General features: G+C 46.1%; 1 protein-coding gene across 1 annotated transcript in view; it reads left to right on the top strand.

The window, feature by feature from the left end:
- Positions 1-318: 318 nt before the first annotated feature.
- LOC130119570 (E3 ubiquitin-protein ligase RBBP6-like) overlaps positions 319-27705 on the top strand; it is a 49442-nt gene continuing 22055 nt past the window's right edge. The window contains 9 exon segments of the mRNA XM_056288109.1: positions 319-945; positions 2388-2490; positions 6826-6877; positions 22635-22679; positions 23564-23652; positions 24577-24673; positions 25559-25698; positions 25792-25876; positions 25878-25965. Of these exon segments, the coding sequence (XP_056144084.1) occupies positions 780-945; positions 2388-2490; positions 6826-6877; positions 22635-22679; positions 23564-23652; positions 24577-24673; positions 25559-25698; positions 25792-25876; positions 25878-25965 (865 nt within the window). The 5' untranslated portion in view covers positions 319-779.

Here is a 27705-nt window from a genome sequence, read left to right as displayed (position 1 = left end):
TGGTATAAAGTAAATGCAGTCGTAAAGTATAAATATATACACTTCCTGTTTAAAGTAACTATACTACTGCTTCTTATATATAGCACTATTATGACATAAATAACCTGTAGTGGCCGTCCTACTACGACGACTGTACGTGGTAACCATGGCAACCGTACCGCTCTACGACGCCCGACGTGACGCTCGAATTCAGTATCAAAACCGCTGAACTCGGCGGTGCGTCGCTTTGAATACGAGCCTTTTTGTTTTTTTCCCTTCCCCGAAATAAGCGTAAAAGTAAAACGTCGCCGTTACGCGGGAAAAGCGGCCCCCCCGGGATCCCGTAGCGGCGGCGCACCTGGTGCGCATGACGCCGCGATTGTGATGACGAGTCGTGGAAACAGCTGGCGTCCTCCGTCAAACCAGCGCTCCGGGCCGGCGAACATGGACGGGGCCAGAGGGGGGGGGGAGAAACCAGAAGTTTGATTTGGATCCGGAGAGACCGAGTCCCCGCCGTTAGTTCGTCGACGCGGCGAATGACGCCGCTGCGCCGGCTCCGAGCCGCCTTGTTTTCGGCGACGTTAACCGACATTAGCCCGCCCGGGGTTTGTTAGCCTAGCCCATTGAGTTCCAGTGCGGTCGGTGGCTAACGCCGCCTAGCGAGCTAGCTTAAACTGCTAACCAACTTGCCTTGGCCCCCCCCAGCGAAAAAGTCCCGAGCTGACGTTGCCCGGTTATAACGCCTTGTCAGCGGTTGTTGAGTCGCCCGCGGGTTTGCCGGCTCTTGGTCGTGTGACAGTATGGCCCACGTACACTACAAATTCTCCTCCAAACTCAAGTACGACACGGTGGTTTTCGACGGCCCGCACATCACGCTGAGGGAGCTGAAGAGGCAGATCATGGGACGGGAGAGACTCCGAGCCGCCGACTGCGACCTGCAGATAACCAGCGCACAGACCAAAGAAGGTAACGTGCACACACACACACACGTTTAGAAAGGCCACACGACCACTTTCCACCCTGTGCAGCTGAATGACACCTTGATCATTCCGATTAACTTGACGAACACGTGGCCAAGTTTCAGCAGCTGACTGTCTGGTCTGGTGGTTGCGTCACCTCTGTGGATTGATGAGGGCAGCAGTTTGTCCAGAAGCAGACGGACAAACCATGTGTCATGAGGCGGCGAGAGTAGACAGATTTCGCTGCCCAACCATCCACTAAACCGGATTATTTCACTGGGAACTAGAAATGGATTGACTTGTGTGCGTGTAGTCACCTGAAATACTGATTGGTTTTGAGGGGAAACCTGCGTGTTCTTGGCACTTGAAGACATATGGTTGACCGTGCCTGGTGTTTCTGGAAATGAACCTACTGAATGGGCAAAACCCCTGTAGCATTACACTTTATCCCAATGATTTATATATATATATATATATATATATATATATATACACACACACACACACACACTCAAGGCACACACGTTTGTGTATATCTGCTTACAAGATATGCAAAAATACCATATATACGAATCAAAGGTTCGTCACATCGAACCGTTTGGCAAATTCTTATATAAAAAGCTGTTTTTCAAAGAATACTCCCTCAAATATTTCAGAGCTTATTCTGTGAGAAATGTTTGGTCATAGATTCTTATAAATTTAGACAAAACTGTATCAAGATACGACGAACCAAAATTCATTCCGATACAGTACCACACACACGAAAGATTGTGAATGATAATATTGAGTTATGCCCTTCGATGGCCTGGCGGCCTGTCCAGGGTGTCTCCCTGCCTGCCACCCAGTGACTGCTGGGATAGGCTCCAGCATCCCTGTGACCCTGACAGCAGGATAAGCGGTTTGGATAATGGATGGATGGATATTGAGTTATTGCCCAACCCTGCATGATGGCCTCAGATCTACTCTTATTAATATTTGCCCTTTAAATCTGAGGTGTGAGGTGGGTTAAAATAGTGGGGTGAGAATATCATTCAGTTGAGCCTAAGATAATGAATAAGAAATTAGGATATATTTTATTTGTATAGCGCTTTTCAAAAGAAGTTTGCAGAGAGAGTGCTTTACAAAAATGTGATAAAATCAACAAGAGTTCAAAGTGACATTAAACATAAAAGAGCAACTTAATAAAAGCAATAATAATATAATAGAAGTGAAGGGATAAAAAGATACACTACGATGAAGACTCCAAGAGAAGTGATTTGAAAGATGATATTGAAATTTCTAGCTAGAGGTCCTTGGGTAGGGCCTTCCACAGCTGACGGGCCCTGATGGCAAAAGCCTGGTCGCCAATACAACAAAGTGCAGTAAACAGGATGTGATTTTTTTTTTCTGTGTAATGTTTGTCAGCATTTTCCAAATAAGCCTCATTATCTCTGTTTCTGTCTTTCACAGAGTACACAGATGATGATGCCGTCATCACCAAGAACTCGTCCGTTATCATCAGAAGAATCCCTGTGGTGGGAGTCAAGTCTTCCAGCAGCAAGTCTTCTACCGTGTAAGTTCGGTGTGCTATGTAGATAATTGCATTTCCTCTACCACAGGAAAGTCACCAGCTTATCTGAAAGATCTACCAGACTGCTAGGAGCTGGGCTGAATTTCAGATTGCAAAAGAATTGCTCGATTAATGAAATTTAGATGTTGGTGCATTCAGATTGCTCAACTGAAATGTGCTTCACTTCCTGTTGGTGACCACCTAAAGTCACCCTTCTTTTTTTTCTATATGTTTTTATTGGTGAAAATCATAAGCAAATAATAAACACAATACTGGGTTTACAGGTCACCATTTTTTGTATTTTCTTTTCCCCACCCCCCCTTCCACCCCACCCAACTCAACAAAAACACACAATACTATATATATATAACTTTTTTTTCCGGAAACCGTGTATATATAACTTTGTTAAAGGAAACAACGGTAGTGATAGTGCTCAACAAATATATATATATATATATATATATATGTATATTTAAAGGGGAAGACACCGATAACCATTGTCTCCCCCTAATAGCTAACAACAAAAACAATCACAATAACAACAGCGATAATAATAATGATAATAATTGAGTGAATTAAATAAGCAAAGATAACAAAATACTTGTATACTACTATTTGGCTGCTCCGTTAGGGGTCGCCACATCTGTTACAAAATAATTAACAAAATACTTGTATACCATAAAAAAAAGAAAAAAGTATGGACAATTGGTAATCCACCAAATCAACATGTCAAGTCACCCTTCTTTCACAATCCGCAAATGCTGTGTCACTCTGACGATGAGTAAAGGCAACAGCAAGATTTGAGTGACTTGTTGTAAATGTCTTTTTTAATCTGTCATCATATTTAGCAAGGTATATTCCGAATAGGCATTCCAACATATTGACCTCTGACCTCCTCCTGTTCTAACTGGATGTCAATAAGGAATCTGGGGGGGGGGGGTTGAAAATTTGGTGAGGTACTGAATGACCATTTGATTTATTTAGAAATCTATGTATGGGGGCGTCCGGGTAGTGTAGAGGTCTATTCCGTTGCCTACCAGCACGGGGATCGCCGGTTCGAATCCTCGTGTTACCTCCGGCTTGGTCGTGCGTCCCTACAGACACATTTGGCCATGTCTGCGGCTGGGAAGTCGGATGTAGGTACGTGTCCCGGTTGCTGCACTAGCGTCTCCTCTGGTCGGGTGAGGCGTTGTGTTTGGGGGGAGGGGGAACTGGGGGGAATAGCGTGATCCTCCCACACGCTGCGTCCCCCTGGTGAAACTCCTCACTGTCAGGTGAAAAGAAGCAGCTGGCGACTCCACATGTATCGGAGGAGGCATGTGGTAGTCTGCAGCCCTCCCCAGATCGGCAGAGGGGGTGGAGCAGTGGCCGGGACGGCTCGGGAGAGAGGGGTAATTGGCCGAGTACAATTGGGAAGAAAAAGGGGGGAAAATCCAAAAAAGAAATTTATGTACACATTAACAATGATGACTTTATATATGTGGTATATTTATAATTCACCGTGTACCAAAAATTGGATACTACCATTGCAGTTATAACTACTAATAAAATAATTCCTGTTATTTCTGTATGGGTAGTTTTATTGTCTCATGTCTGTATGGGTAGTTTTATCGTCTCATGTGACAGTTAAAGAGCTTGTTACTTGTGTGAATAGTGACAATCTGTTTACACAAGTGCCCCCTGCACCGGCCTGCCGGGATTTCTCCCGCTGGCAGGACAGGTTGACAGGCTTCCCGGTGAAAAAAGGCCGAGCTCCAAACGTTGAATGACAAAAGTGCGTCCCCACAGAGGCCTGCTACACAGTGTTTGGAGAGGTTTCTGAATCACGTGTCGCTCTTCCTCCCTGACCACACAAAGAAACGGGGTGATTTCTGTGGAACAGCAGGGTGTTTGAAATACACTGGGGGGAGGGGGTGGAAACACCAGGATGGGTATATTTGACAGCTGGTTAAAAGAAGAAGAAGAAGAAAAGAAGAAAATGGATGACTGCATCATCCCTGTTTTTCTCATATTTGAGCTGTCCAAAGCTTCGGTTCTGCCCCAGTCCGATGTAGCTCACTTTTTTTTCGAGATGCCCCCCTCCACTTGGTATAAAAAGTCTCCTACTTCTACGTTCAGTTGCTCCCGTTAGGGGTCTCCACAGCGGATCATCCATTTCCATCTCTTCCTGTCCTCTGCCTCCCTCTGTCACACCAGCGACCTGCATGTCCTCCCACACCACATCCATAAAAAGTCTGTGGTGTGTGTTTTATTGCTGTACAGCCTAAACTGTCCTCCTTCAGCTCCTACCACAGCTACAGCACAGGCCACAGCCTTTAGTCTGTCTCTCAGGAAATGTTTCCATCTTCCAGGGGCATCCGGGTAGCGTAGCGGTCTATTCCGTTGCCTACCAACACAGGGCTCGCCGGTTCGAATCTCTGTGTTGCCTCCGGCTTTGTTGGGCGTCCCTGCGGACACAATCAGCTGTGTCTGCGGGTGGAAGGCCGGATGTGGGTATGTGTCCTGGTTGCTGCAATAGCGCCTCCTCTGGTCGGTCAGGGTGCCTGTTCGGGGGGGGGGGACTGGTGGGAATGGCGTGATCCCCCCACGCGCTACGTCCCCCTGGCGAAACTCCTCATTGTCAGGTGAAAATAGGCGGCTGGTGACTCCACATGTATCGGAGGAGGCATGTGGTAGTCTGCAGCCCTCCCCAGATCGGCGGGTGGGGGGTGGAGCGGCGACTGCGGTGGTTGGACGGGTGCAGTTGGGGAGAAAAGGGGGGGGGGGGGAAGAAGTTTCCATCTTCTGTGGACGACAATATTCCCAGTTGGCCCATGTCAAATGGTGAAAGAGAGAGAGGTGGGGGTGGGGAGTTATGTTGATTTAAATCCAAAATAATCCTTAAAAATCTCAGAGAATAATGACAAAAGTATATTTATTAGACTTGCAAAGCAATCTTTCTTTTTTTTTTTTTATTATCAGAATCATGTTTATTGGCCATGTAGGTGTTTGCACTACATGGAATGTGACTCCGGTTTCGTGGCTCTCTCAGTGTACTTAGCATAGAATAACAACACAACAGTCTTCGCATATATACACAAGGTCTGACTTACACAGGTGAAATAAGAGGTGATAAAGCGATATTTTGGGTCTGTTGAAACTTACAGTTAGTCAAATGAGCAGATGTCAAACCACAGCCTCAAACCGCATGCACGGCTACACTCCACGTGGTAGGTGCAGTTCATTCCCATAGAGATGGGAAATGACTTTGTGGAGCACAACCAACTTTAACGGGCGGATTAGAATAGATTCTAACTGACACAGTAACACGGCTAGATACCGAACCGCCATCGTCATCGTCCTCTCTTCTCCGGGAATGGTCACCTTGTCGTGGTGGAGAAGCTTGCCGAGTGCTGAACCATTAAAGGGCACAGCTGAGCACTCTGTCAGACCAGCTCAGCCTCACTCTGCATCCGTGTCGGCTGAACAGTTTTCTGGCCTTGGTACTTCATGATAATATACACTTATCCCAGTTTATAGCAAGGTTAAATGCAGAATAGATGTGAGTCTGTGCTGTCTTGTTCAAATGTCAGGCAGGCTGTGGTGGTAATGTCTTCACACACCTGTCTGTCTGTCTGTCTATCTATCTGTCTGTCTGTCTCTTTCTGTCTGTCTATCTCTCTCTTCTGTGTCTATGTATCTATCTGTCTATCTATCTCTCTGTCTGTCTGTCTGTCTATCTCTCTGTCTGTCTGTCTGTCTGTCTCTGCCTCGCTCTCTCTCTCTATCTCTCTGTCTTGCTCTCTCTCTGCCTGTCTCGCTATCTCGCTGTTTGTCTGTCTATCTAACTCTGTCTATCTCTCTGTCTGTCTCGCTATCTCTGTTTGTCTGTCTGTAGGGCTAAACTCTCCCTGCAAATCTAACTTTTTAAAAATAGTTTCATTCAATAAACTTTTATTGTGAGATGGACATTCTCATTATCAAGTTTTTGTGTAGCCCAAAATCACAAGGTTGTCCAGAAGGGCTTGATCAAGGTTTTCTTATCATTTCTTATGTTCTTTTCTCATTTCATGTCAAGTGTTTTTCGGTGTCTTAAAAGCAGCTATACTACTGTGGATATCAATAACTATATATGTATTTATTATTAGTAGTAGTATAATTTATTTGTAGTAGGAGTAGCTGTACTGCATAAACCATTCTAGTTCCACGATGGCGTGTCTGTGATGGCCGTAGCTCAAACACACGTGCACAGTAGGTAGTTGGATGAAGTTTTTTTTTTAAATTGATTTAGTTAGTAAAAAAAAAAAAAAACGGGATGGACAGCCCAGATTAATCGGTGTGTTTCTCCTGATGTTTCAGCGAGCGTTCTGACAATCAAGCCCACCGCCACACCTTCGGAGTCTCCAAAGCAGTACGTAACCAAACCCAACAGCACCGCACCTCCTCTCCTACAGCACTGCCCAACACACACTTGGCTCACACCAGCACCACACACCTGCTTGCAGAGAGTTGATAAGTGTGTGTCCTCTTGTCTCCTTGCAAAAAGGCTGAGAGAGATGCACTTACAGTGGATTCCTGTAGCAGGAATAGATATTTGCTCCATGTGCTGGAGCCTGCACTACTACTGCACTGTGTTCAAACCTTTTTTCTTAACTGGTCCCGCAGTGTCAGCCGGGCTGGCCTACCGCTGTACATGTTAATATTAGATGGTGTTTCACATTCCCAAACCAAATGAAGGGGTGACTGTGCCCCTGTCTCTTTTTTATTTTTAATGTTTGTGCTCTCCGTAGAGCTTTATTTCACACTGAAGGGAAATTCACCAACAGAACATAGAGACCTAATGTAAAAATCCATCATTTACCAGAACCACAACATGAAGCCACCAGTGTTTTAATCTTGTGCAGTGTACAGAGTACATGAGGTCAAGCCCTCCGCAAAGCCAAAGCCGTGACAACAATTCCTCCTAATAAAAGATTAAAAGATTTTTACTCTGCTTTGTATGCAAGTATTTATTCCATGTGTGCGAACTGTTGTATGACCACTACAGAGGTATGCCCACGGTATGAACACCCTCAATGCTCACACATGGCTGTTGGTATATGAAAGGGTGGGACAGGCACAAACACCCTGTAACAGTTGATGCAAACAAGCTTTTGACAACAGATAACGCAACCGTTATTGTACACTGCAGTCAGGTGACGCCCCTCTGCACCATGGGCATGTCAGCTCCTGTTAGGGACTTGGCCGCTTTAGGTTCATCTTTTTGTGACGGCAGAAAGATTTTGTAATGTACACATTTCATATCTGTGCATTACCAGAAAAAAACTCAATAATTTAGCCACCAGTAACTCCTGCCATGTTAGAGGTTTTGGGTGGTTTTGCGATGAATTGGATGTAATTCCTAGAATTCCTGACCTTGGATTCAACTCCGCAGGAGTTGAATTTGAATTACTGTAATGATGTAGGTCAGGTGAATTGGCCGTACTAAATTGTTCCTAGGTGTGAATGTGTGTGTGTGTGTGTGAATGTGTCGGCCCTGTGATGGCCTAGCAGCCTGTCTAGGGTGTCTCCCCACCTGCCGCCCAATGACTGCTGGGATAGACTCCAGCATCCCGCGACCCCAATTGGGATAAGCGGCTTGGATAATGGATGGATGGATGGAAAGAACGCAACCCTGGGGTGAGCCCGTGTTTGAGACCAGGACATTGGACATGACTCCATTAATTAAACCTGCTGCATTCTGTCTTAAAAAGTTTAAAAGCATTGTTAAAAGCTGATCAGGTAAATTAAAATAAGAAGCAAGCCGCTTGATCAAAATGTGAGGTTGCATCTCGTTAAAAGCCGAAGAGAAGTCAGCAAATAAAAGTCTTGCATCAGAACTGGTTTTCTCCAGGTGCTTATATACTCTGTCAAGGATAAAGAGTTTTGCACCCTCCACACCCTTGCCAGCTTGATGAGCGAACTGCAAGGGGGTCTAGTTTCCCGAGACAACCTCATCTTTTAAAATTGTCTCAAAGTTTTTGTTGCAAGTGATGTAAGTGCGGCATGGTGGCACAGTGGTTAGCGCTGTCGCCTCACGGCGAGAAAGTCCTGAGTTCAAACCCTGGGGTTGTCCAACTTTGGTGGTCATCCCGGGTCATCCTTTGTGTGGAGTTTGCATGTTCTCCCCGTGTCTGCGGTGGGTTTTCTCCAGGTGCTCCAGTTTCCCCCACCATCAAGACATGCATGTTAGGGTTAATACTCCTGCCCCTTACCGAGGCATGGCGAGACGAACTGGAGTTGGTCCCCGGGTGCTGCACGGCGGCTGCCCACTGCTCGTAGCTACCCAGCTAGGATGGGTTAAATGCAGAGAGGAATTTCCCTACGGGGATTAATAAAGTTTACCAAATGAACAGGTCTGAACTCATGTAGTGCTCTGGAATGTTTTGATTTGGGAATAGGGATTATAGTGGAAGTTTTCCAGATTGAAGGTAACTGGCAACAATCGGCACACAAAAGAGTTTAGTAAAGACCTCACTGAGCTGGTCCGCCCAGTAGCGCGAAGTGCACCCGCAGATGGCATCGGGGCCAGCAGCCTTCCTTATGTTCATTTTCTTAAATAAGGCTGTGACACGTGTTTGAGCTGTCACAATATCATTCTGATTCTGAGGTACAAGGGACTCCCTGGACAAGGGACAAGCTGGAAACATGAGTTAAATCAGACCTCTCAAAGCGAGAGAAAAAAGAATTGGAAGTGTTTGACAGGTCAGCATCCCCCACTCCATCACACTGATAGGTTGCTTGATCTCAATGGTATATTGGTTAATGAAGGCTGTTGATTTGATCCCTTGCCAGGCTGCTCTGATCGACTCTTCAAAAACTGTTATTGGTTTGTTCGTGGGTGGGGAACCAGCGACATGCGGTCTGTATACTCAGTCTTAAAGTAAATATTACAAGAGGAAGTATCAGCCAGGCCGTCCAGGTGGCGTGGCAGTCTATTCAGTTGCCTACCACCGGATCGAATCCCCATGTTACCTCCGGCTTGGTCGGGCGTCCCTACAGACACAATTGGCCGTGTCTGTTGGTGGAAAGCCAGATGTGGGTGTGTGTCCTGGTCGCAGCACTAGCGCCTCCTCTGGTCGATCGGGGCGCCTGTTCGGGGGGAAGGGACTGGGGGGGAATAACGTGATCCTCCCACGCGCTACATCCCCCTGGTGAAACTCCTCACTGTCGGATGAAAAGAAGCGGCTGGCGACTCCACATGTATGGGAGGAGGCATGTGGTAGTCTACAGCCCTCCCCGGATCGGCAGAGGGGGTGGAGCAGCGACCGGGACGGCTTGGAAGAGTGGGGTAATTTGCAGGGTACAATTGAGGAGAAAAAATGGGGAAAACGCCAAAAAAAGAGGGGGAAGTATCAGTCTTGAGGGGAAAGTGAAATCTAATTTTGACGTGTAGGACAGACAGCCATCTGTAATATTGGGAGTCCAAGGAATCCATTTCGGTAATATTGTGACACAGTCTGGATGTCAGACACGTGTTCATGAAAGGTAATAATAAAATAAAGGAGATGGCCTAGGTGTGAATATAGGATTGTGAACCTCAGCGTTGTGACACTAGCGTATTGGTCTGCTGTGAGAAGAGGTTGTGCAATGCAGGAGTCTTGAGCAAACAGGAAACTGGCTGTGCCGAACCAGCCTGCAAAAATAGACATTTCACGAACCGAGTTAGTCCCCATTCCTTTTATATGCTCCTTTAGTGGTCCTAGTTTATTCGATGAATTCTCAGTTTGTTTACTCCTTGCTTCGTCTGGTTTCTCAGTGTCCGCATGGCATAAAAACAACTGCTTCACAAACCGCACACTTTCTGAACCAACACAGAAAAATTAGATTTTAGAAGATATATCTTCACTTGTTTCTTATAGGTAACTGATCCTTGCATTGAGAGATGGTTTATTACTGAATGGGGGGGGGGTCATCATTTTGAGTTATCTATTGTTGAACAGAAAACAAAAACAAATCAGAATTTCTTTTTCCTTTTTTTAACTTTCTAATTTTATATAGGTCTCATAAACTGGAATAAGCCTGGGTTCTTGTTGTTGGGTCATATTTTCTGTCTTGCTTTTATGATGTATTGAATTGCCAGACTCCACACTTTATTTGCCAATAAAGTCTTTTGTTTCATATATTGGGCCATGTGTTTGACTTTTAAAAAAAGGACGACTGTGCACAACAAAATTGATGTCACTGTGGTGTCTGGAAACATTGAACAGACAACCCAACGTCACTGGAAAATAGCGTAGTTTGGGTTACACTAAATGTCAATGTGTTAAACATGTTCCCTGCATCAAAAACATGCACTCCTCTGTTTAACTGCGTTGGAGTGCAACCCAAACTATTGACCTTTACCAAAGTTGTTCACTGAATGATGAAGATGTCAACACAGCACGGTGGTGCAGTGGTTAGCACTGTCGCCTCACAGCAAGAAGGTGCTGGGTTCGAACCCCAGGGTTGTCCAACCTTGGGGGTCATCCCAGGTCCTCTGTGTGGAGTTTACATGTGCCCCCCGTGTCTGAGGTGGTTTCTTCCAGGTGCTCCAGTTTCCTCCCACCATCAAAAAGTAAGTAAGTATTAATCCTAATGGGGAAATTCAGTTACTGCAAATTAGCCCATCCTAGCTGGGATCTGTGTAGCTAGGAGCAGTGAACTGCCGCCTTGATGCTGCGCCCGGGGACCAACCCCAGTTCTTTTCCCATTGCCTTGCTCAGGGGCACAGACAGGAGTATAAACCCTAACATGTATGTTTCTTTGTAACATGTAACATGCATGTTTCTTTTGGTGGGGGAAACCGGAGCACCCAGAGGAAACCTGCCACAGACACGGCGAGAACATGCAAACTCCACACTGAGGACGACCTGGGATGACCCCCCCCCCCCCCGAAGGTTGGACAACCCTGAGGTTCAAACCTAGGACCTTCTTGCTCTGAGGCGACAGTGCTAACCACTGGGCCACCGTGCCGCCCTACATGCAGAGCACTGTATATCATCTGTGTGTTATTGGACTGAGCTGCCCACCGCAATGTAAGATGGAAACACAATGCCTGGGTTTTATAGACACAAACCGCTTTGTCTGAGCACTCGGTTTTAATGAATTACCAGTGAATCGGTTTAATGGTGGTGAGTTGGAGCATGTAATTAGCAGATATATCTTGATGTGGCATTTATTAACCATGGGGGTGAAAATTTGTCATATAGCGGATGTCAAAAGAGCTATTAATTGTCTTGAGGGCTGAAATGAGAACCCGTAGTAGATTTTTTTTTTTCCCTTTCTCGATTTTAGTGTTGGCAAGCAAAGGGGCGCGCTGTTCTGATGGTTAAAATCTTTAGAAATGGAAAACGAATACATTTAAGTCTGCACAACTGCATGAGTCTGCACAACCCCCGTTACTGAGGGCTCGAATGCATATGGCCAACTGGTCTGGTTCTAGTTTGCTATCAGTGTTGTTCTTCCACCATCTCTGTATTCATTGTGAGATAGCATATGATTAATCTCCTGGATCGCCACCTTGCCATGGTGGAGAAGCTTGAACGTACTAATGATCCTAAGAGCTATGCCGTCCGGAGCTAGGCTCCTGGTAGGGTCACCCAAGGCGGATAGGTAAAAGAAGAGATTCCAGACGAAGCACGAGCCAACAAAGAACTCAACGGTGGAACTGGCGGAAGATGTCTGCAGGTCCCAACGGCAGTGAAGGAGGATGGTTCTCCATGCCATTGGACTTTGGCCACCCCCTGCCAAGGACCGTGTAGTGGCTGCAGGCGCATCAGCCACTCCACGTAAAAAGCTGTCACACGCAGGCATCCTCCCATTATGCGACTCCAGGATTAGCCTCTACACCCTCCTGAAGACCCAGAGGGAGGATGGTTATACTCGACCCCGAGTGACCGCCAATGATGATGAGTATATGATTTAGTCATATGAGTTAGCATAATGGTGGATTAACCAGTCAGACTGGGGCGTTATGATGGTTAAAAATGATCAAATTTGAGTGGCTATAATCTCTTAAACTAAAAGTCTGATTGGCATGAAAGTAAATGCACACCGAGATATAAACACTTCAAGAACCACCAAAGTCTTTTGGCAGCATAGTGGCCCAGTGGTCAGCACTGTTGCCTCACAGCAAGAAGGTCCTGGGTACGAACCCCAGGTTGCCCCAGGTTCTTTCTGTGTGGAGTTCGCATGTTCTCCCCGTGTCTGCGTGGGTTTCCTCCGGGTGCTCCGGTTTCCTCCCACCATCAAAAAGACATGCATGTTAGGCTTAATACTCCTGCCTGTGCCCCTGAGCAAGGCAATGGAAAGAAGAACTGGAGTTGGTCCCCCGGGCACTGCAGCTGCCCACTGCTCCTATACAATAGGATGGGTTAAATGCAGTGAACACATCTGTTGTAACCTGAACAATGACAAAAATAAAGGGTAACACTCTATAATAACTACACAAATGAAGCATGAGCTAATTATTAGTAACTACTGGATTCATCATTTGTAAAGCATTTGTAAAGCAAGACATGCACCAATGGTTAGTGAGCGTGTTAATAGATGTTTATAAATACTTACTAATACTGTGATTCGTGATTAATTCAGGTCATTACTAGTTGTTAGTTAAGTATTTTGTATGACCTCATCTAAAGTGAGGACTATCTCCGCCTTACCAAGTGTTTACAAATTAGTTTGAAAGGCCGGCGGCACCTTGAGACTCACAAAAGTCTAAAGGATCATAAGATCCTTTAGAAAGTGTAAGTACATGATTAAAAAAACTATTTAGATGTACATTTGTGTATGAATTTATCATGAATTGCAGTATTAATATTTATAAAACATCTATTAACACACTAACCACTGGCGCATGTCTTGCTTTACAAATGTTTTACAAATGATGAATTCACTAGTTACTAATACTTAACTAATAATGCTTCATTTGTGTAGTTGTTATAGTGTTACCAAATAAAGTGCCTTGTTTTTTTATTAAATCCCTTTGACTATTTCATCATATAGCTGTCTGTCTGAACCATTTTTTTGCTTGCAATCCAAAGGAACCTAAACACAAATGACTTATAAATATAAATGAACTTGATAAAGTACGTGGCATGACCCGGGGGGGGGGGGGTCTCATCATATATGAACTGTGTGTGTAATCATCACACAACTAGGTCCACATCTCCAGATCAAAATCTAAATGTGTTGAACGATGCAGCCTGGATTCTCTGAACATGAAACAACTCGATGAAAAGAACTTTTCAGGACTCTGTCAAGATTCAGGTTCTTAGTGTTTTGATAAGATTTAAAAAGGGGAGCGCCAAAAACACTCGTCTCTTCACTGCAGATTCGGAGAAGATGGGAGGGGAGTGTCGTTTTTGTTGAAATCATCATAAAGGTGAAACATCAAAATTAAGAATCCCTCAACATTTTATATATGTATTTGAAACAAAATTTTAAAAAGTTTAAAAAAGAAGGATTTTACGTGCAATACGTCTGTCATACTTGTATAATCATTACATTCAAACTTGTAGTCAAGGTGTTTTAGTTTGACTCTGATACATTGTAATGAGTGACATTTTTATTTTCATCCTGACTGATACATTGTAATGAGTGACATTTTTATTTTCATCCTGACTGATACGTTATAGTGAGTGACATTTTTATTTTCATCCTGACTTCAGTGGTTAAAAGGTTTTTTTTAAGTGTTTAAATAAAACAGGTTTTGTTGAAGAGCTCAGAAAAAATGAAATATGAAAAAACTTTAAAGGATGTATGAGCTTTTTCCACTCGACTGTTGAGAAGCTAACAACCTTTAAACTTTCCCATATACATAAACACACAACCAACACGTCTAAGATGTCTTCTTGGTTTATTTGCCTGTGACATCAGCTGTTTGGTACAAAGGATGATCCAATGCCTCTTTTCTATCTCTGGAGGATAACAGTAGCTTACTAGCTGTCTAGTTAAATGAGCTGTAAACATAGCTTGTTACATATAAACACACACAGAAGAACTGTTTATACACTGATGAGCCAAAACATTATGACCACCTGCCTAATATGCTGTTGGTTCTCCATGTACCGCCAAAACAGCACCGACCCACTGAGGCATGGACTCTACAAAACCCCTGAAGGTGACCTAAACATTAGCAGCAGATCTTTCAAGTCCTGTCAGTTGCGAAGTGGAGTCATCGTGGATCGGACTTGTTGGTCTAGCACATCCCACAGATGCTCAATCGGATTGAGATCTGGAGAATTTGGAGGCCAGGGCAACACCTTGCATACTTCATCATGTTCCTCAAACCATTCCTGAACAATGTGTGCAGTGTGGCAGGGTGCGTTATCCTGCTGAAAGAGGGCACTCCCATCAGGGAATACCATTGCCATGAAGGGGTGTACCTGGTCTGCAATGATGTTTAGGTAGGTGGTACGTGTCAAATTGACATCCACATGAATGGCCAGACCCAGGGTTTCCCAGCAGAACATTGCCCGGAGCATCACCCTTCCTCCACCGGCTTGTCATCTTCCCACAGTGCATCCTGGTGCCATCACATCCCTAAGTAAACAGCGCACACGTACACAGCCATCCACTTGATCTAAAAGAAAATGGGACTCATTGGACCAGGTGACCTCCTTCCACTGCTCCAAGGTCCAGTTCTGATGCTCGCGTGCCCATTGTAGGCACTTTCAACGGTGGACAAGGGGTCATTATGGGCACTGACCGGTCTGTGGCTATGCAGCTCCATACGCAGCAGGGTGCGATCCACTGTTTGTTGTAACACATTCCTCCCGTAACCGTCATTAAAATTCTGTGACTTGTGGGCAACATACTAGTAGATTTAAAATAGGACAGGAAATCACAAAACTAGATTATATCTGTAAAACGGTGTGTGATAGGAAAATTTTAAGGTGATTTTCATGATCAGCCGCACAAAATCCACCCAAAGGTGTTCAAGAAGCAAAGTCTTTGTTGTCTGGTGTTATCTGTGACTTAGGCCACAGTCGACCTTCTGTTGGTTCGGACCAGATGAGGTAGCCTTCGTTGCTCCTGCAAATCGATCAGCCTTGGGCCTAACACCCTGTTGCCGGGGTTGTGGTTTGTCCCTCCTCGGACCACTATCGATAGACACCACTGCTGACCGGGAGCATCCCACAAGCCTTGCCGTTTAAGAGATGCTCTGACCCAGTTGTCTGGCCATAATAATTTGGCCCTTGTCAAAGTCGCTCAGGTCTTTACTCCTGCCCGTTTCTCCTGCATCCAACATGTTGACTACGAGAACAGATTGTTCACCTACCATTTAATCTACCCAGACCTTGGTGCCCATGTTTGGAGATGATCAATGTTATTTGGTTCACCTGTGAATGGTCATAATGTTTTGGCTCATCATTGTATATCAACAGGGTTTATAATACAATGTATGTGTTGTGTTATGATGACAAAAAGGTCAGGCTGCAGTCAACTCAGTGTGGAGGATGATAGAAGGAAAATTGCAGCTAAAGCGTGACATGCTCCATTTTCAGAATGTACTACTTTTGCTTTTTTTTATTTTGATGTTACTCAGTAATGAACTAATATGACAAGTAATATCGATGTAGTGCAGCACCGTTCACATATTACAGTTTTCTTAACTTGTTTAGCATTTGAGAAACACATTTGAAATGTAAACCCTCAAATTAGCCTTGTCATCAAGACCAGCAGCAAGAGCAAGTTCAGATCAAGTCTTTTGGGGGTAAGACTCTGGATTAAGTCCAAGACTTTAAGACGGCCATTCTAACGCAAAACCAGTGGGGTCAAAACGTGCATCAAGATTGAAAGCAGAACACCATAACTGTAAGTGTAGTGGTCTACCATCATAGTAAAAATCACGGTTTCACTATACTTTTAATATTTATTTAGTCTTTTTTTTTTGTCCTCAGCTGAGGAAGGAATATTTCAGATCCCAAATCTCCAGTGTTTCAGAAATATCAGGTAGTGATAAAAGGGACCAAATTAGAGTGTACTTTATTGGGGCAAGTTCGGTATTTATATAAAACAAAGGTTAAATTATAGTCTTGTACTCGACAGGTCTTGGAAAAATTATCATGAGTCCACATTGTCTGAGACTGAGTCATTACGCTGTGAGGTCCCAGATGAGACCAAGTCCTTGACAATGTGGACTCGAGACCGAGTCCATAATCACCGCTTCCTGTGTGGGACGATGGCAGCACGAATTCACATTTGCAGCGGCCTCACCCAGTACTGGTGTGGGAGATAGCGGCATGAACATACGTTTGCAGCAGCCTCACCCAGTGCCGCTCATGCAGTGTCTTTGTCCACGTCTGCATCTAAGTTTGTGTCTTCATTTGATGGCTGGGAGAGCTGGCGCTGGATTGGCTGGGGGAACCTGGTCTGCAGTGTCCTGTGGGCCCAGGGACCACGGCCCTGACCGGAGCTGTGACTGAAGAGGAAACACCGAGGGTGGTCTGACAAGACACGGAAGTGGGGCAGGCTAAGCTAACTGCTAGCCCACGCAGACCGGCAGTTCAGACAGTCATCCTGGCATTTGCTCTCTTGGACAGTGAATAATGTTTGATATGTTGGATACACGTATGTGTTTTGTAGTTTGGATGTATGTGTTCTCGTAGTTTGGATATGTGATTTTTGTCTTTGTGTTGCACTGCTGTGGGCTGGGGGAAATGATATTTCATTTCATTTCATGTGCACAGGTGCATGGAAGGAAATGACACTCGAGCACTACAACTCCACAACACCGTCTTGGCTTGGAGGTCCATAATGGACACAGGGGCAGGGATGTCAGAGAATTAAGCCTTTTTTACCCACTTGCAACGTAAAGGCTTTGTTCGGGACACGCGAGTGTCTGATCAGGCTTTATATCCTCCAAGTGTAGCTGGCTTTTAGAGGTGTCAAACCTGCATTGGCGGGAGGTGCTGAGGTTCGCGTCACGAGGCGAGACCGCCGCTGTGACATTCATTACCTGTGCTTTATGCATCTTTCCAGCAGGTGATGGCAAAATTCATTTTTCTCCGTTCAGATGTCACGTGTGTGTGCCATCAGTGAGCAAGCAGGTTGAAGGTACCTCACAGACATCCTGTCATGTTAAATGCAAAGATAAAGGTACAGAGCATTAAAGAGACAACTGTTTCCACATCCCTGATTTTATCAGCAGCTCATAAATGAATGACCATGCCCCCCCCCCCAATTGTAGCCAGCCAATTACCCCACTCTTCCGAGCCATCCCGGTCGCTGCTCCACCCCCTCTGCCGATCCGGGGAGGGCATACAACATCATGACCCCCCTATAGTCAGTCGGGACAACCCAACAGTGTGGTCCCCGGTCACGGGAATGTACATGAGCAGTCCTTTCTTAATCTTCTGGCAATGCTGCAAGTTCTCAAGGTGGCTTAAGTCTTTCGACTGTTGTAGCTCGGGTCCTAGAATGGGGAACCTCTGGGGGTTGACTTCAAACTGGGTCTCTCTTCTGCCTAGCAACTAGGTCAGCGTCGCCAAGCTGTCTGCCTAGATGGATCATTGGCAACGTAGAGTCGGGATTTTCACAACTTTCCCTGGCTTGTTGGCGAGTAATGGGGTTTACTGCGCAACTCTGCCGGTCTTGGAGCCATTCTTTTTTGAAACTCCTAAAGAGGTCCATCCACTGCCCCTGCCTTCGGCAGGTGGTCGGCCTCCTCATCGCCCATTTTATCGAGACCTGGGGGCTGGGAGTGTCCCTTTACCTTTTAACAGTATACAGTCATGCCGTGGTCTGTTACAGTCTCGCCACGAGCCAGGAAAAGCTTGGCGGAGTGCTTCACATCTTTGCCCATGGCATTTTTTCATGCTGTTCTGTTTCCATGTGGGGAAGTGGGAGATGAAACTATGGTGAGCAGAGTTGAAGTCGGAACATATGACTAGCTACACAGTGTTTGTTTTGCTGGCCTATTGCGACACATGAGCAGTGTGTGATAAGGTTAAGACAAACAGAGGGGTTAGAGAAAGAGCGAGGAAGAGAGCACCGTGTGTGCAGTCTACCCGAAGTTAAAATCAAAGTAACAAATGAACAAAACAAAAGTAGACGGTCCGTCTAGCAAACTTTGTCACGGGCAGCACATTGGCCCAGTGGTTAGCGCTGTTGCCTCACAGCAAGAACGTCCCGTGTTCGAACCCCAGGCCGCCCCAGGTCCTTTCTGTGTGGAGTTTGCATGTTCTCGCCGTGTCTGCGTGGGTTTCCTCTGGGTGCTCCACTTTCCTCCCACCATCAAAAACATCCATGTTAGGTTAATACTCCTCCCATTGCCCCTGACCAAGGCGTGGCAACAAGAGCTGGAGTTGGTCCCCGGGCGCTGCACGGCGGCTAACCACTGCTTCCTTCCAGTGTGTGTGTGTGTGTGTGGGGGGGGGGCGGTTGGGTTAAATGCAGGGGATGAATTTCCCCAAGGGGGTTAATAAGAAATACAAATCTCATCTCAGTGTGCACAACTGAATAGCGAATGAATTCAAACAATAGTATTTTTCTCAAGTAACAAGGGAAGATTCAAGCAAAAAGAAAAATTAAAGGGAAAAAAATAAAAACCAACAATTGGCCTATGTAACACTTCCTACGAGAAGCACAATGTGTGTATCTAGATCCCAGAAGATTTCAACTAACAACAATTTTCTCACGTGACATAATTAGACCAACTACTAAATCTAACTGCCACTAACACCAGCTTGCCCAGATCCCCGCCTCACTTCCGCAGTGATCCGAGTCCTTGTTGTCAAACAAATATAAGGTTACCAACATTCTATCCCAGGAAAATGGGGCAGGAGGGCGGGGGTAATCAAGAAAAAAATTGCCAGAGTAACAGCCTACATGACGCTTTGTATAGGTAGCCCAGAGCCTTCTATAATAATAATAATAATAATAATAATCATAATAATAGTAGAAATAATAGTAATATTATTATTATTATAGTTATTATTATTATTGTCTGCAGCATACGAAGTGATACACTGTATTAAGTTGATATTTTCCCAAACAGTCCATTATAGCTCGGTGGATGCCATTGGCCGTTTCATCACTGTTTTCATAAAAATCAAACAGTTTACACTGCACTCCGTCAGATGGATTAAAGCATCTAAGGCACACCGGGCAGTAGCGGACCGTGCATTTCAGACCCAGGCCTTCGGTGAGACGTCACCTCCTCATAATTACCCAAAGACAGCCGTGATATCGCCATGCTACAATGTTTTAGTCGCGAAAGTGGGTATCATCACAATCAAGTTATTTGGCACTTTTCACTTCACAACAGTGACATCGTGTGGTGACATTGTGTAACGTACAGCCTTACTGAAAGTAATCCCGCTGGAAACGTTACGCTATCAAGAAACAAAACAAACACATCCCAGCCGGGCCGCTGGGCATAAAAACAATCAAACAAATCAACTAACTATACAAAAAACAAAAAACATTTGAGTCACCAGTGTTGTCTATTTGAAGACAAAACCCATTCTCCTTTTTCTGGATGAAATGGTAGATCACACGGTCATAGAGCACTCCTTTGGCTTTTAAATCCATCAGAATGTCCTTCGGCAGTGGAGGCCAGTGCTGCGAGTCGTGTCTGTCCCGTTGTATTCCCGGAATACGTTTTTATTCTTAAGTGCTGAAAATGGCCTTTCAACACATGGCGTGGAAACCGGGACTGTCACAGCTGTAACCGGTTAATTTCTTGCCCGGTGCGGGATTCGATACGGGGTGTACTGCACCACAAGGCGACATCACTAACCGCTCGGCTAAAGGGTCAGACCCGTTAGCTGGGGACTAATGTGTCTTATTAGTAGTTTACAGTCGTCACCCTCCCCGGAAGCGCGCCCTCGCGCTTGTTCTTCCCGTGCTCCGAAGAGACTTCCGAGGATCTGCACACTTCCGGATCCCACCGCTGCCACCAATGTAACCGGTTATTTTCTTGCCCGGTGCGGGATTCGATACGGGGTGTACTGCACCACAAGGAGACATCACTAACCGCTCGGCTAAAGGGTTACACCCGTTAGCTAGGGACTAACGTGTCTTATTAGTAGTTTACACAGCTAAACAAGTGAAATGCCGCTCAGACGTCTTGAAAATGGTGTGACTAATAAATCTGCCACCACATCATTCACGACTTCTCCTTCAGACATTATTCTCATTCACGGCTAGCTAGCTTAGCTAACTAAATCAAAAGCACAAACGCTAGCTAACATTAGCCACCAACTACCACGATGCGCTGCGGAATGCAACCACAATCGTTTCAACCACAGACCAAGGCTCTACTGCTGATTGGCTGAACCATCAGTCGCGTAGGCTGTATGACGCTGGGCAAGTATAAAAGAATATGCCCATCCGCTACACATCAAAATCTGATTGGTTGAGCAATCTATCAATCCAGTATTAACGCCTAACTTATTTAGATAGCGGAGTTACAGCAGAGGGAAAAAAGCTGATTGGATGATTTATTTATTTATTTTTGGCCGAGAGGCTGTAAGCAGAGCCTCCCAAATTCGTATGTGTAGTCGAAACCGAAATGTAATGCGATATAAACACATCTATTAGAAGATTGTATTATGTTTATGAAAGTGTTTTCCTTTTTCTGTGGAGTCTGAAGGCCTAGTAGGCCTGACGGTTCGCCGCAGCCGGAAACAGTTTCCGGTTCCCCTTGTTCGAGGTGTCCATGGCGACGGACAACTATAGACCGGCTCGTGCTCATCCTCAGTCGGAGACAGATCCGTCAGACTATCTCGTACAGTTTTCGGACCAAGTACACTCGTTGTAAGCATCCCGGCTTTGGTTCTTCCACCACAGTGGATTTTCTTCGCGATCTTGGAATCGCTAAACATTGTTGAGCTTATTGTTCCAGTCCATGCTGTTGTAGCTCAGTCCGTGTTTAACTGTATGATATACAGATGAACTCTCACACGCAGCAACTTTGTGATTTTCAGCAGTAGTTGTGGCGAAGAACTTGCTAATGCTACATGCACTGTTAGCTTGTGTAGTCCTCTTGTGCGTGGCGGCATGTTGCTTCACATCGTTTTCTCCTCCGTGGCTGATCAAAAACTCCCGACGACACAGGCTGCAGAAAACTCCAGCCAAATCGCCACTGACATGTTTAACCCAATTATACTTCTCTTCCCACTGCTTATTGTATGTATTTTTCGGAGGGCCCGGATCGCCATCTACACTTGCGCTCATTTTCCCCAACAGGATCGAGAGGAAGAGACTAAAATGGTGCTTCTTTCCAACTGAGCGCCACCCATCGGTATTCCCACACAGCGTACACGGCTAATACGGGACAGTTGGCAACCCTAAACAAATAGCACAGGTTTGGGAAAACGGTTCCTTCTCCTGCATGTCCGGAGTCGAGGCGCGACTCTACGGGAAAACAAAGTCTCTTCTTTCACAGCCCGTCGGCTGGAAGATCCTCGATGCTCCGTCCATCGTCTGATGGTCTTGGGAGGAGTCTACTTGCGGTTGTGTCAGCATTAGAAGTGAAATGGGGTCCAGTCGCCCTGTCTCCCTGTGAAAACTGCGTGGCTTGCAGGAAAAATTAAGCGGTAGTAATGACAGCCGGTTGGCGGATGAACAGGACTAGGTTATCGACCGATCAAACCGGGCTCAGCAGTAACGTGAAGTGGTTCTTGTTCTGTGTTGTTCTGCTGGAGAGGGTATCTGTAAGTGCATGTAGTGTGCAAGAGAGAGAGAGAGAGAGAGAGAGAGAGAGAGAGAGAGAAGAGAGAGAGAGAGAGAGAGAGAGAGAGAGAGAGAGAGAGAGAGAGAGAGAGAGAGAGAGAGAGAGAGAGAGAGAGAGAGAGAGGAGAGAGAGAGAGAGAGAGAGAGAGAGAGAGAGAGAGGAGAGAGAGAGAGAGAGAGAGAGAGAGAGAGAGAGAGAGAGAGAGAGAGAGAGAGAGAGAGAATTTCAATTCCACTGCAGTGTTAAGGGTGAAATTGCCACCGGATACAGTATTACTGTAACTAGCAGTATTACAGTGTATGGCCAGACGGTGGGTGGAGATCACCTGCGGGTCCCTGCACCGTCTGGCTTTACATGTGTACCTGCATACAGAGGTCCCGTTGGTTTGCAGTGGAGATTCCTCTGAGTGGGTCTGTGTAGCCATCTTTACGTTTTATCTGCTTCTGTCTTGTAATTTAAACAGGTGGGTAATTGGAGCGCCTCCAGACCTCCGGGCATTTTCTCTAAGGTATGCACTCACACTGTTTTACAAAATTAATGTAGTGTCCATGTGACAAAATTAATGTATTGTCCCTGTGATAATTATACACATATATGAAGATCATCATGACATTGCTGGGGGAGCGTTGGTAGTACTGTTATACTTCAGTAATGGTAGTGATGGTGTGCTCGGCTTTGGTTGGAGCAACCCACATGAGCCGGTCAGGTTAGCAGCGTCACCATCGTCACTTCTTATAATCTAGCTTTTATGTTAGATTTCCATTGTTTTTGGCTGGCATGTTTTCTGTACATTTTAATTCATTTTGTGTTCCTTTTGATTGCAATGATGACGATAATTTAAATTATTTCTCTTCTTTTTTTTTAAAAATTTTTTTATCTGACCCGGCTTTCTCTTAATTCTGTTGTAAGGCCATTCTCTTAGTTTATGTTCTCTTTTGTTCTGTGAAGCACTTTATAAACACTGTTTAAGACAAGTTCTTTATTATTATTAATATTATTATTGTTAATTTATTATTATAAACAACCGTTTAAGACATTAAGAGTTCTTTATTATTGTTAATATTGTCATTAATTAATTAATAAGTGTTTATTATTATTATGCCTAATTAATTATTATTATTATGACTGCTGGGATAGGCTCCACCTGCCCACAACCCTGATTGGGATAAGTGGCTTGGATAAATGATGGATGGATGGATTATTATTATTATTATTGTTATTATTATTATTTATTTGTTAATCGTGTTTGGGGCCCAGAATTCCTAGCAGCTGCCCTAGTTGTAGTTTCCTGGCCAGAACGCATTAGGTAAGATAAAGTCTACTTTTGATAAACTCAAACTAAAACCCGCGTGTGATCCCCTCTTCCTTGGGTGTATGTACACATATGCACAGACTGTCAACTTAGCGGAGATGGACGCATCAGAGGAGGACAAGATCAGAGCCATGATGTCCCAGTCCAACCATGAATATGACCCCATGAAGTGAGTCTGATTATAATTTTCCACCACCTCCTCCATTATAGCATCCACCACCTCCTCCATTATAGCATCCACCACCTCCTCCATTATAGCTACGCACAAAGCTGCATCTCTTTGTGTTTAGCACTTTTATTTTATTTTTTAATTTATTTATTTTAAATTTTCTTCCCAATTGTAACTGGCCAATTGCTCCTCTCTTCCGAGCCGTCCCAGTCGCTGCTCCACCCCCCTCTGCCGATCCGGGGAGGGCTGCAGACTACCACATGCCTCCTCCGATACATGTGGAATCCACCAGCCGCTTCTTTTCACCTGACAGTGAGGCATTTCACCAGGGGGACGTAGCGCGTGGGAGGATCATACTATTCCCCCCAGTCCCCCCCCCGAACAGACACCCCTGACCGACCAGAGGAGGCACTAGTGCAGCAACCACGACACATACCCCACATCCTGCTTCCTGCCTGCAGACATGGCCAATTGTGTCTGTAGGGATGCCTGACCAAGCCAGAGGTAACATGGGGATTCGAACTGGTGGTCCCCGTGTTGGTAGGCAACTGAATAGACCACTTCGCTACCCCGGATGCCCCTTTATCTTTTGCTCTTTTGCTTCTCCTTTGCAAACTTTCTTTCATATTTCTCGCTTCCTTTCGCCCATTCTCTTTCTAGTTTTTCCTGTGGAGTTTTTTTCTCATCTGAATCAAGGCTCTCAGGATAGGTGGTGTCATACATTGTACAGAATTGCAGTTTTAGGGCTACACCAATGAATCTGACTTGATTCCATATCCTGCTGTCATCCTTTCTCGCTTCTTGTCCCTCTGTCCTTTCTGTACATCCCCCTCTCATCTCTTTCTCTATTTACTTTCTTCCTCGATTTGTACTGTATCTCTCCCTTTTAATTTTGCTCCTCTCTCTCTCTCCCTCTCTCATTAGCTACATGAAAAAGCAAGGCCTTGCTCCACCTGCTAACTACACCTGTTACCGCTGTAGGAGGAGCGGACACCACATCAGGAACTGTCCCACCAATGGGGTGAGAGCTGGACACTTACCGGTAGCTAAGCCCCCGCCCATCCATCAGCTAGCGTACAGGATTTCAACACATGACACAGTTGGACGGGTCGGTGATATATGTTCAATTTAATGATACGCAACCTGGCTTTGAATCTACTCCAGGTGAACATTCTGGTTTTACACAACTTGCCGTGTTTCAGCACCACGTTGTCGACCTGTTGGGCAGTGGTGTCAGTGTGTGAGCCACCAAGTGCGAAGAGTGTGCACATGACCATAAAGCCCCGAGTGTGTGCATTTGTGCGTACAGGGAGCACATGCACACATTATTTCTGTTTTGTGCCCCCCCCCATTGTACATGGCCAATCGCCCTGCTCTCTGAGCCGTCCCGGTCGCTTCTCCACCCCCTCTGCCGATCCGGGGAGGCTGCAGACTACCACATGCCTCCTCCCATACATGTGGAGTCGCCAGCCGCTTCTTTTCACCTGACAGTGAGGAGTTTCACCAGGGGGACGTAGTGCGTGGGAGGATCACACTATTCCCCCCAGCCCCCCCCCCTGAACAGGCGCCCCCAACTGACCAGAGGAGGCGCTAGTGCAGCAACCAGGACACACCCACATCTGGCTTCCCTCCCGCAGACACGGCCGATTTGTGTCTGTAGGGACGCCCAAGCAAGCCGGAGGTAACATGGGGATGCGAACCGGTTGATCCCCGTGCTGGTAGGCAACGGAATAGACCGCCACACCACCCGGGACACCCCTGTGTTTTGTGTTTCAATCAATGTATGAGGTATTTAGGATTGTGAGCATGAGCCGTAACATGTTCAACACTGAACTGTTAGCATGGGTTCACCTCCATACCAGCTTTTACTGTGTGTGTGTGTGTGTGTGTGTGTGTGTCTCTGCAGGATAAAAGTTATGAAGCTCCTCCCAGGGCAAAAAAAAGTACAGGCATCCCTTCTACCAACATGAAGCCAGTAGATGACCCCAGCATCAAAGGAGCCATGCTCACCAACTCTGGGCGATACGCCATCCCTATAATAACTGCGTGAGTATGAGCAAGACAGAAGGTTCTGTTGAAGTTCGTTTTGCTTTTTTAACCTGTCCCCTCTCGCCCCCTCCCCCCCCTCTTTCTCTCCAGCGAGGCATATGCCCTGGAAAAGAAGGAGAAGCCTCCGTTTGTCCCCCATGTACAGCCTGTGTCAGAGGACAAGAAGGACCCTGTGCCCCAGCGAACTGCGCTGTCTGATCTGTAAAGGCCTGCTGGACGACGCTGTAGTCATCCCCTGCTGTGGCAACAGCTACTGTGATGACTGTAAGTCTTCATCAGACGCAGACACACACACACACACGCACACACACACACACACACACACACTGCTCATGTGTGGTGTTCACACCGGCCTGTTACCTGTTTGGGAAGACCGCTGCGCTCTCTCTCTCCCTCCTCTCTCTCTCTCTCTCTCTCTCTCTCTCTCTCTCTCTCTCTCTCTCTCTCTCTCTCTGTCCAGCTGTTCTCTATGTGGAAGGCCCTGATGTCTTTGTACCTTGTGTGGTGGTGCTGGTGGTGTGCATGGTGTACCTGCACTAATAACAATACCTGTACATGTGTAATACTTGGTCGAATAAAGTCACTGTGATTCTGATTAAGATTTTTTACTTGTGATTTTTTTTTTAATACCCACATAGATGTGCATACATATAGACATTAATGAACTAGACGAGTGTGCTCACCAAGTGCAGATACCCCAGATACCCACCAGTGTGCTCGGACTCAGGCGTGCGGGAAGATGTTTTAAGTATGGGGGCTGCCAACTAAAACTGAAAGTATTGTGGCAAGCTGGCATGAAGAATGAGGCGAGAGGCAGCGTCCCCTCCCCCTTTTTCTCCCCAATCGTACCTGTCCAATTACCCCACTCTTCCGAGCCGTCCCAGTCTCTGCTCCACCCCCTCTGCCGATCCGGGGAGGGTTGCAGACTACCACATGCCTCCTCCGATACATGTGGAGGCACCAGCCGCTTCTTTTCACCTGACAGTGAGGAGTTTCACCAGGGGGACGTAGCGCGTGGGAGGATCACGCTATTCCCCCCAGTTCCCCCTCCCCCCTGAACAGGCGCCCCGACTGACCAGAGGAGTCGCTAGTGCAGCGACCAGGACACACACCCGCATCTGGCTTCCCACCCGTAGACACGGCCAATTGTGTCTGTAGGGACGCCCGACCAAGCCGGAGGTAACACGGGGATTCGAACCAGCGATCCCCATGTTTGATCCCCGAGAGTGCTCCTTTATTGACACCGGCCAGAACGGACCAGAACTGACAACAACATAACGAGTCCCCCGTGTCGCCCCGCCCCATGTCCCAAGTGGCGACATCAGTCCCAATCACGGTCCTGCTGTCAGTTAGTCAGTTAACAGTTTCCTACTTGGTCTGAGTCGAACCCCAAGACGTCAACACAAGAATAACCACAACATGAACACCACATCATTAATACACAATTTTAAATCCAACATTAACAGTCCCATCAGCCACTGCGCTCCCCCAGCGCAGAACCGCCGACAGTCTGAGCGACCGCCTCCCCCGGTCGCTACAGTATGACGTCATTGTTTTGTTTGTGAGGTGCGTGTGTAGCAGGTTTGGAATGGAGTGTTTGCTCACTTTATTATTAAAGTGTACATTCCACCCTGCCCTAGCCCACTGAATAAAGGTATGTTAGGCATACTGTTGGGTCTAAGATGTTAACACAGCCACCTGCCACTACTGGGGGGGCTGCACCCACCAGTAGGGGGCGCTGAAGGCCCCCTTCCCGCGCTAATGCTCGGACTTGGTGACAAATCAGCTGAGGAGTTGCTGCTCAAATGCGGCATAAATCAGGTTTTTCAAAGGTTTTGAATCACCACAACCACAGGAGGTCCCTTGCTCCTAGTCATAACTGTGCACAAAAATTATAAGGCTGACTGGTCCAGTAGTATGTAGGTTTTCACTGGGAGTGACGAAGAAGGACAGGATTAGGAACGAGTATATTAGAGGGACAGCTCAGGTTGGACGGTTTGGAGA

This window comes from Lampris incognitus, chromosome 10, assembly GCF_029633865.1.
Source record: "Lampris incognitus isolate fLamInc1 chromosome 10, fLamInc1.hap2, whole genome shotgun sequence".
Taxonomy (NCBI): Eukaryota; Metazoa; Chordata; class Actinopteri; order Lampriformes; family Lampridae; genus Lampris; species Lampris incognitus.
The sequence above is the reverse complement of the archived record's forward strand: the minus strand, read 5'-3'. Positions and strand labels throughout refer to the sequence as shown.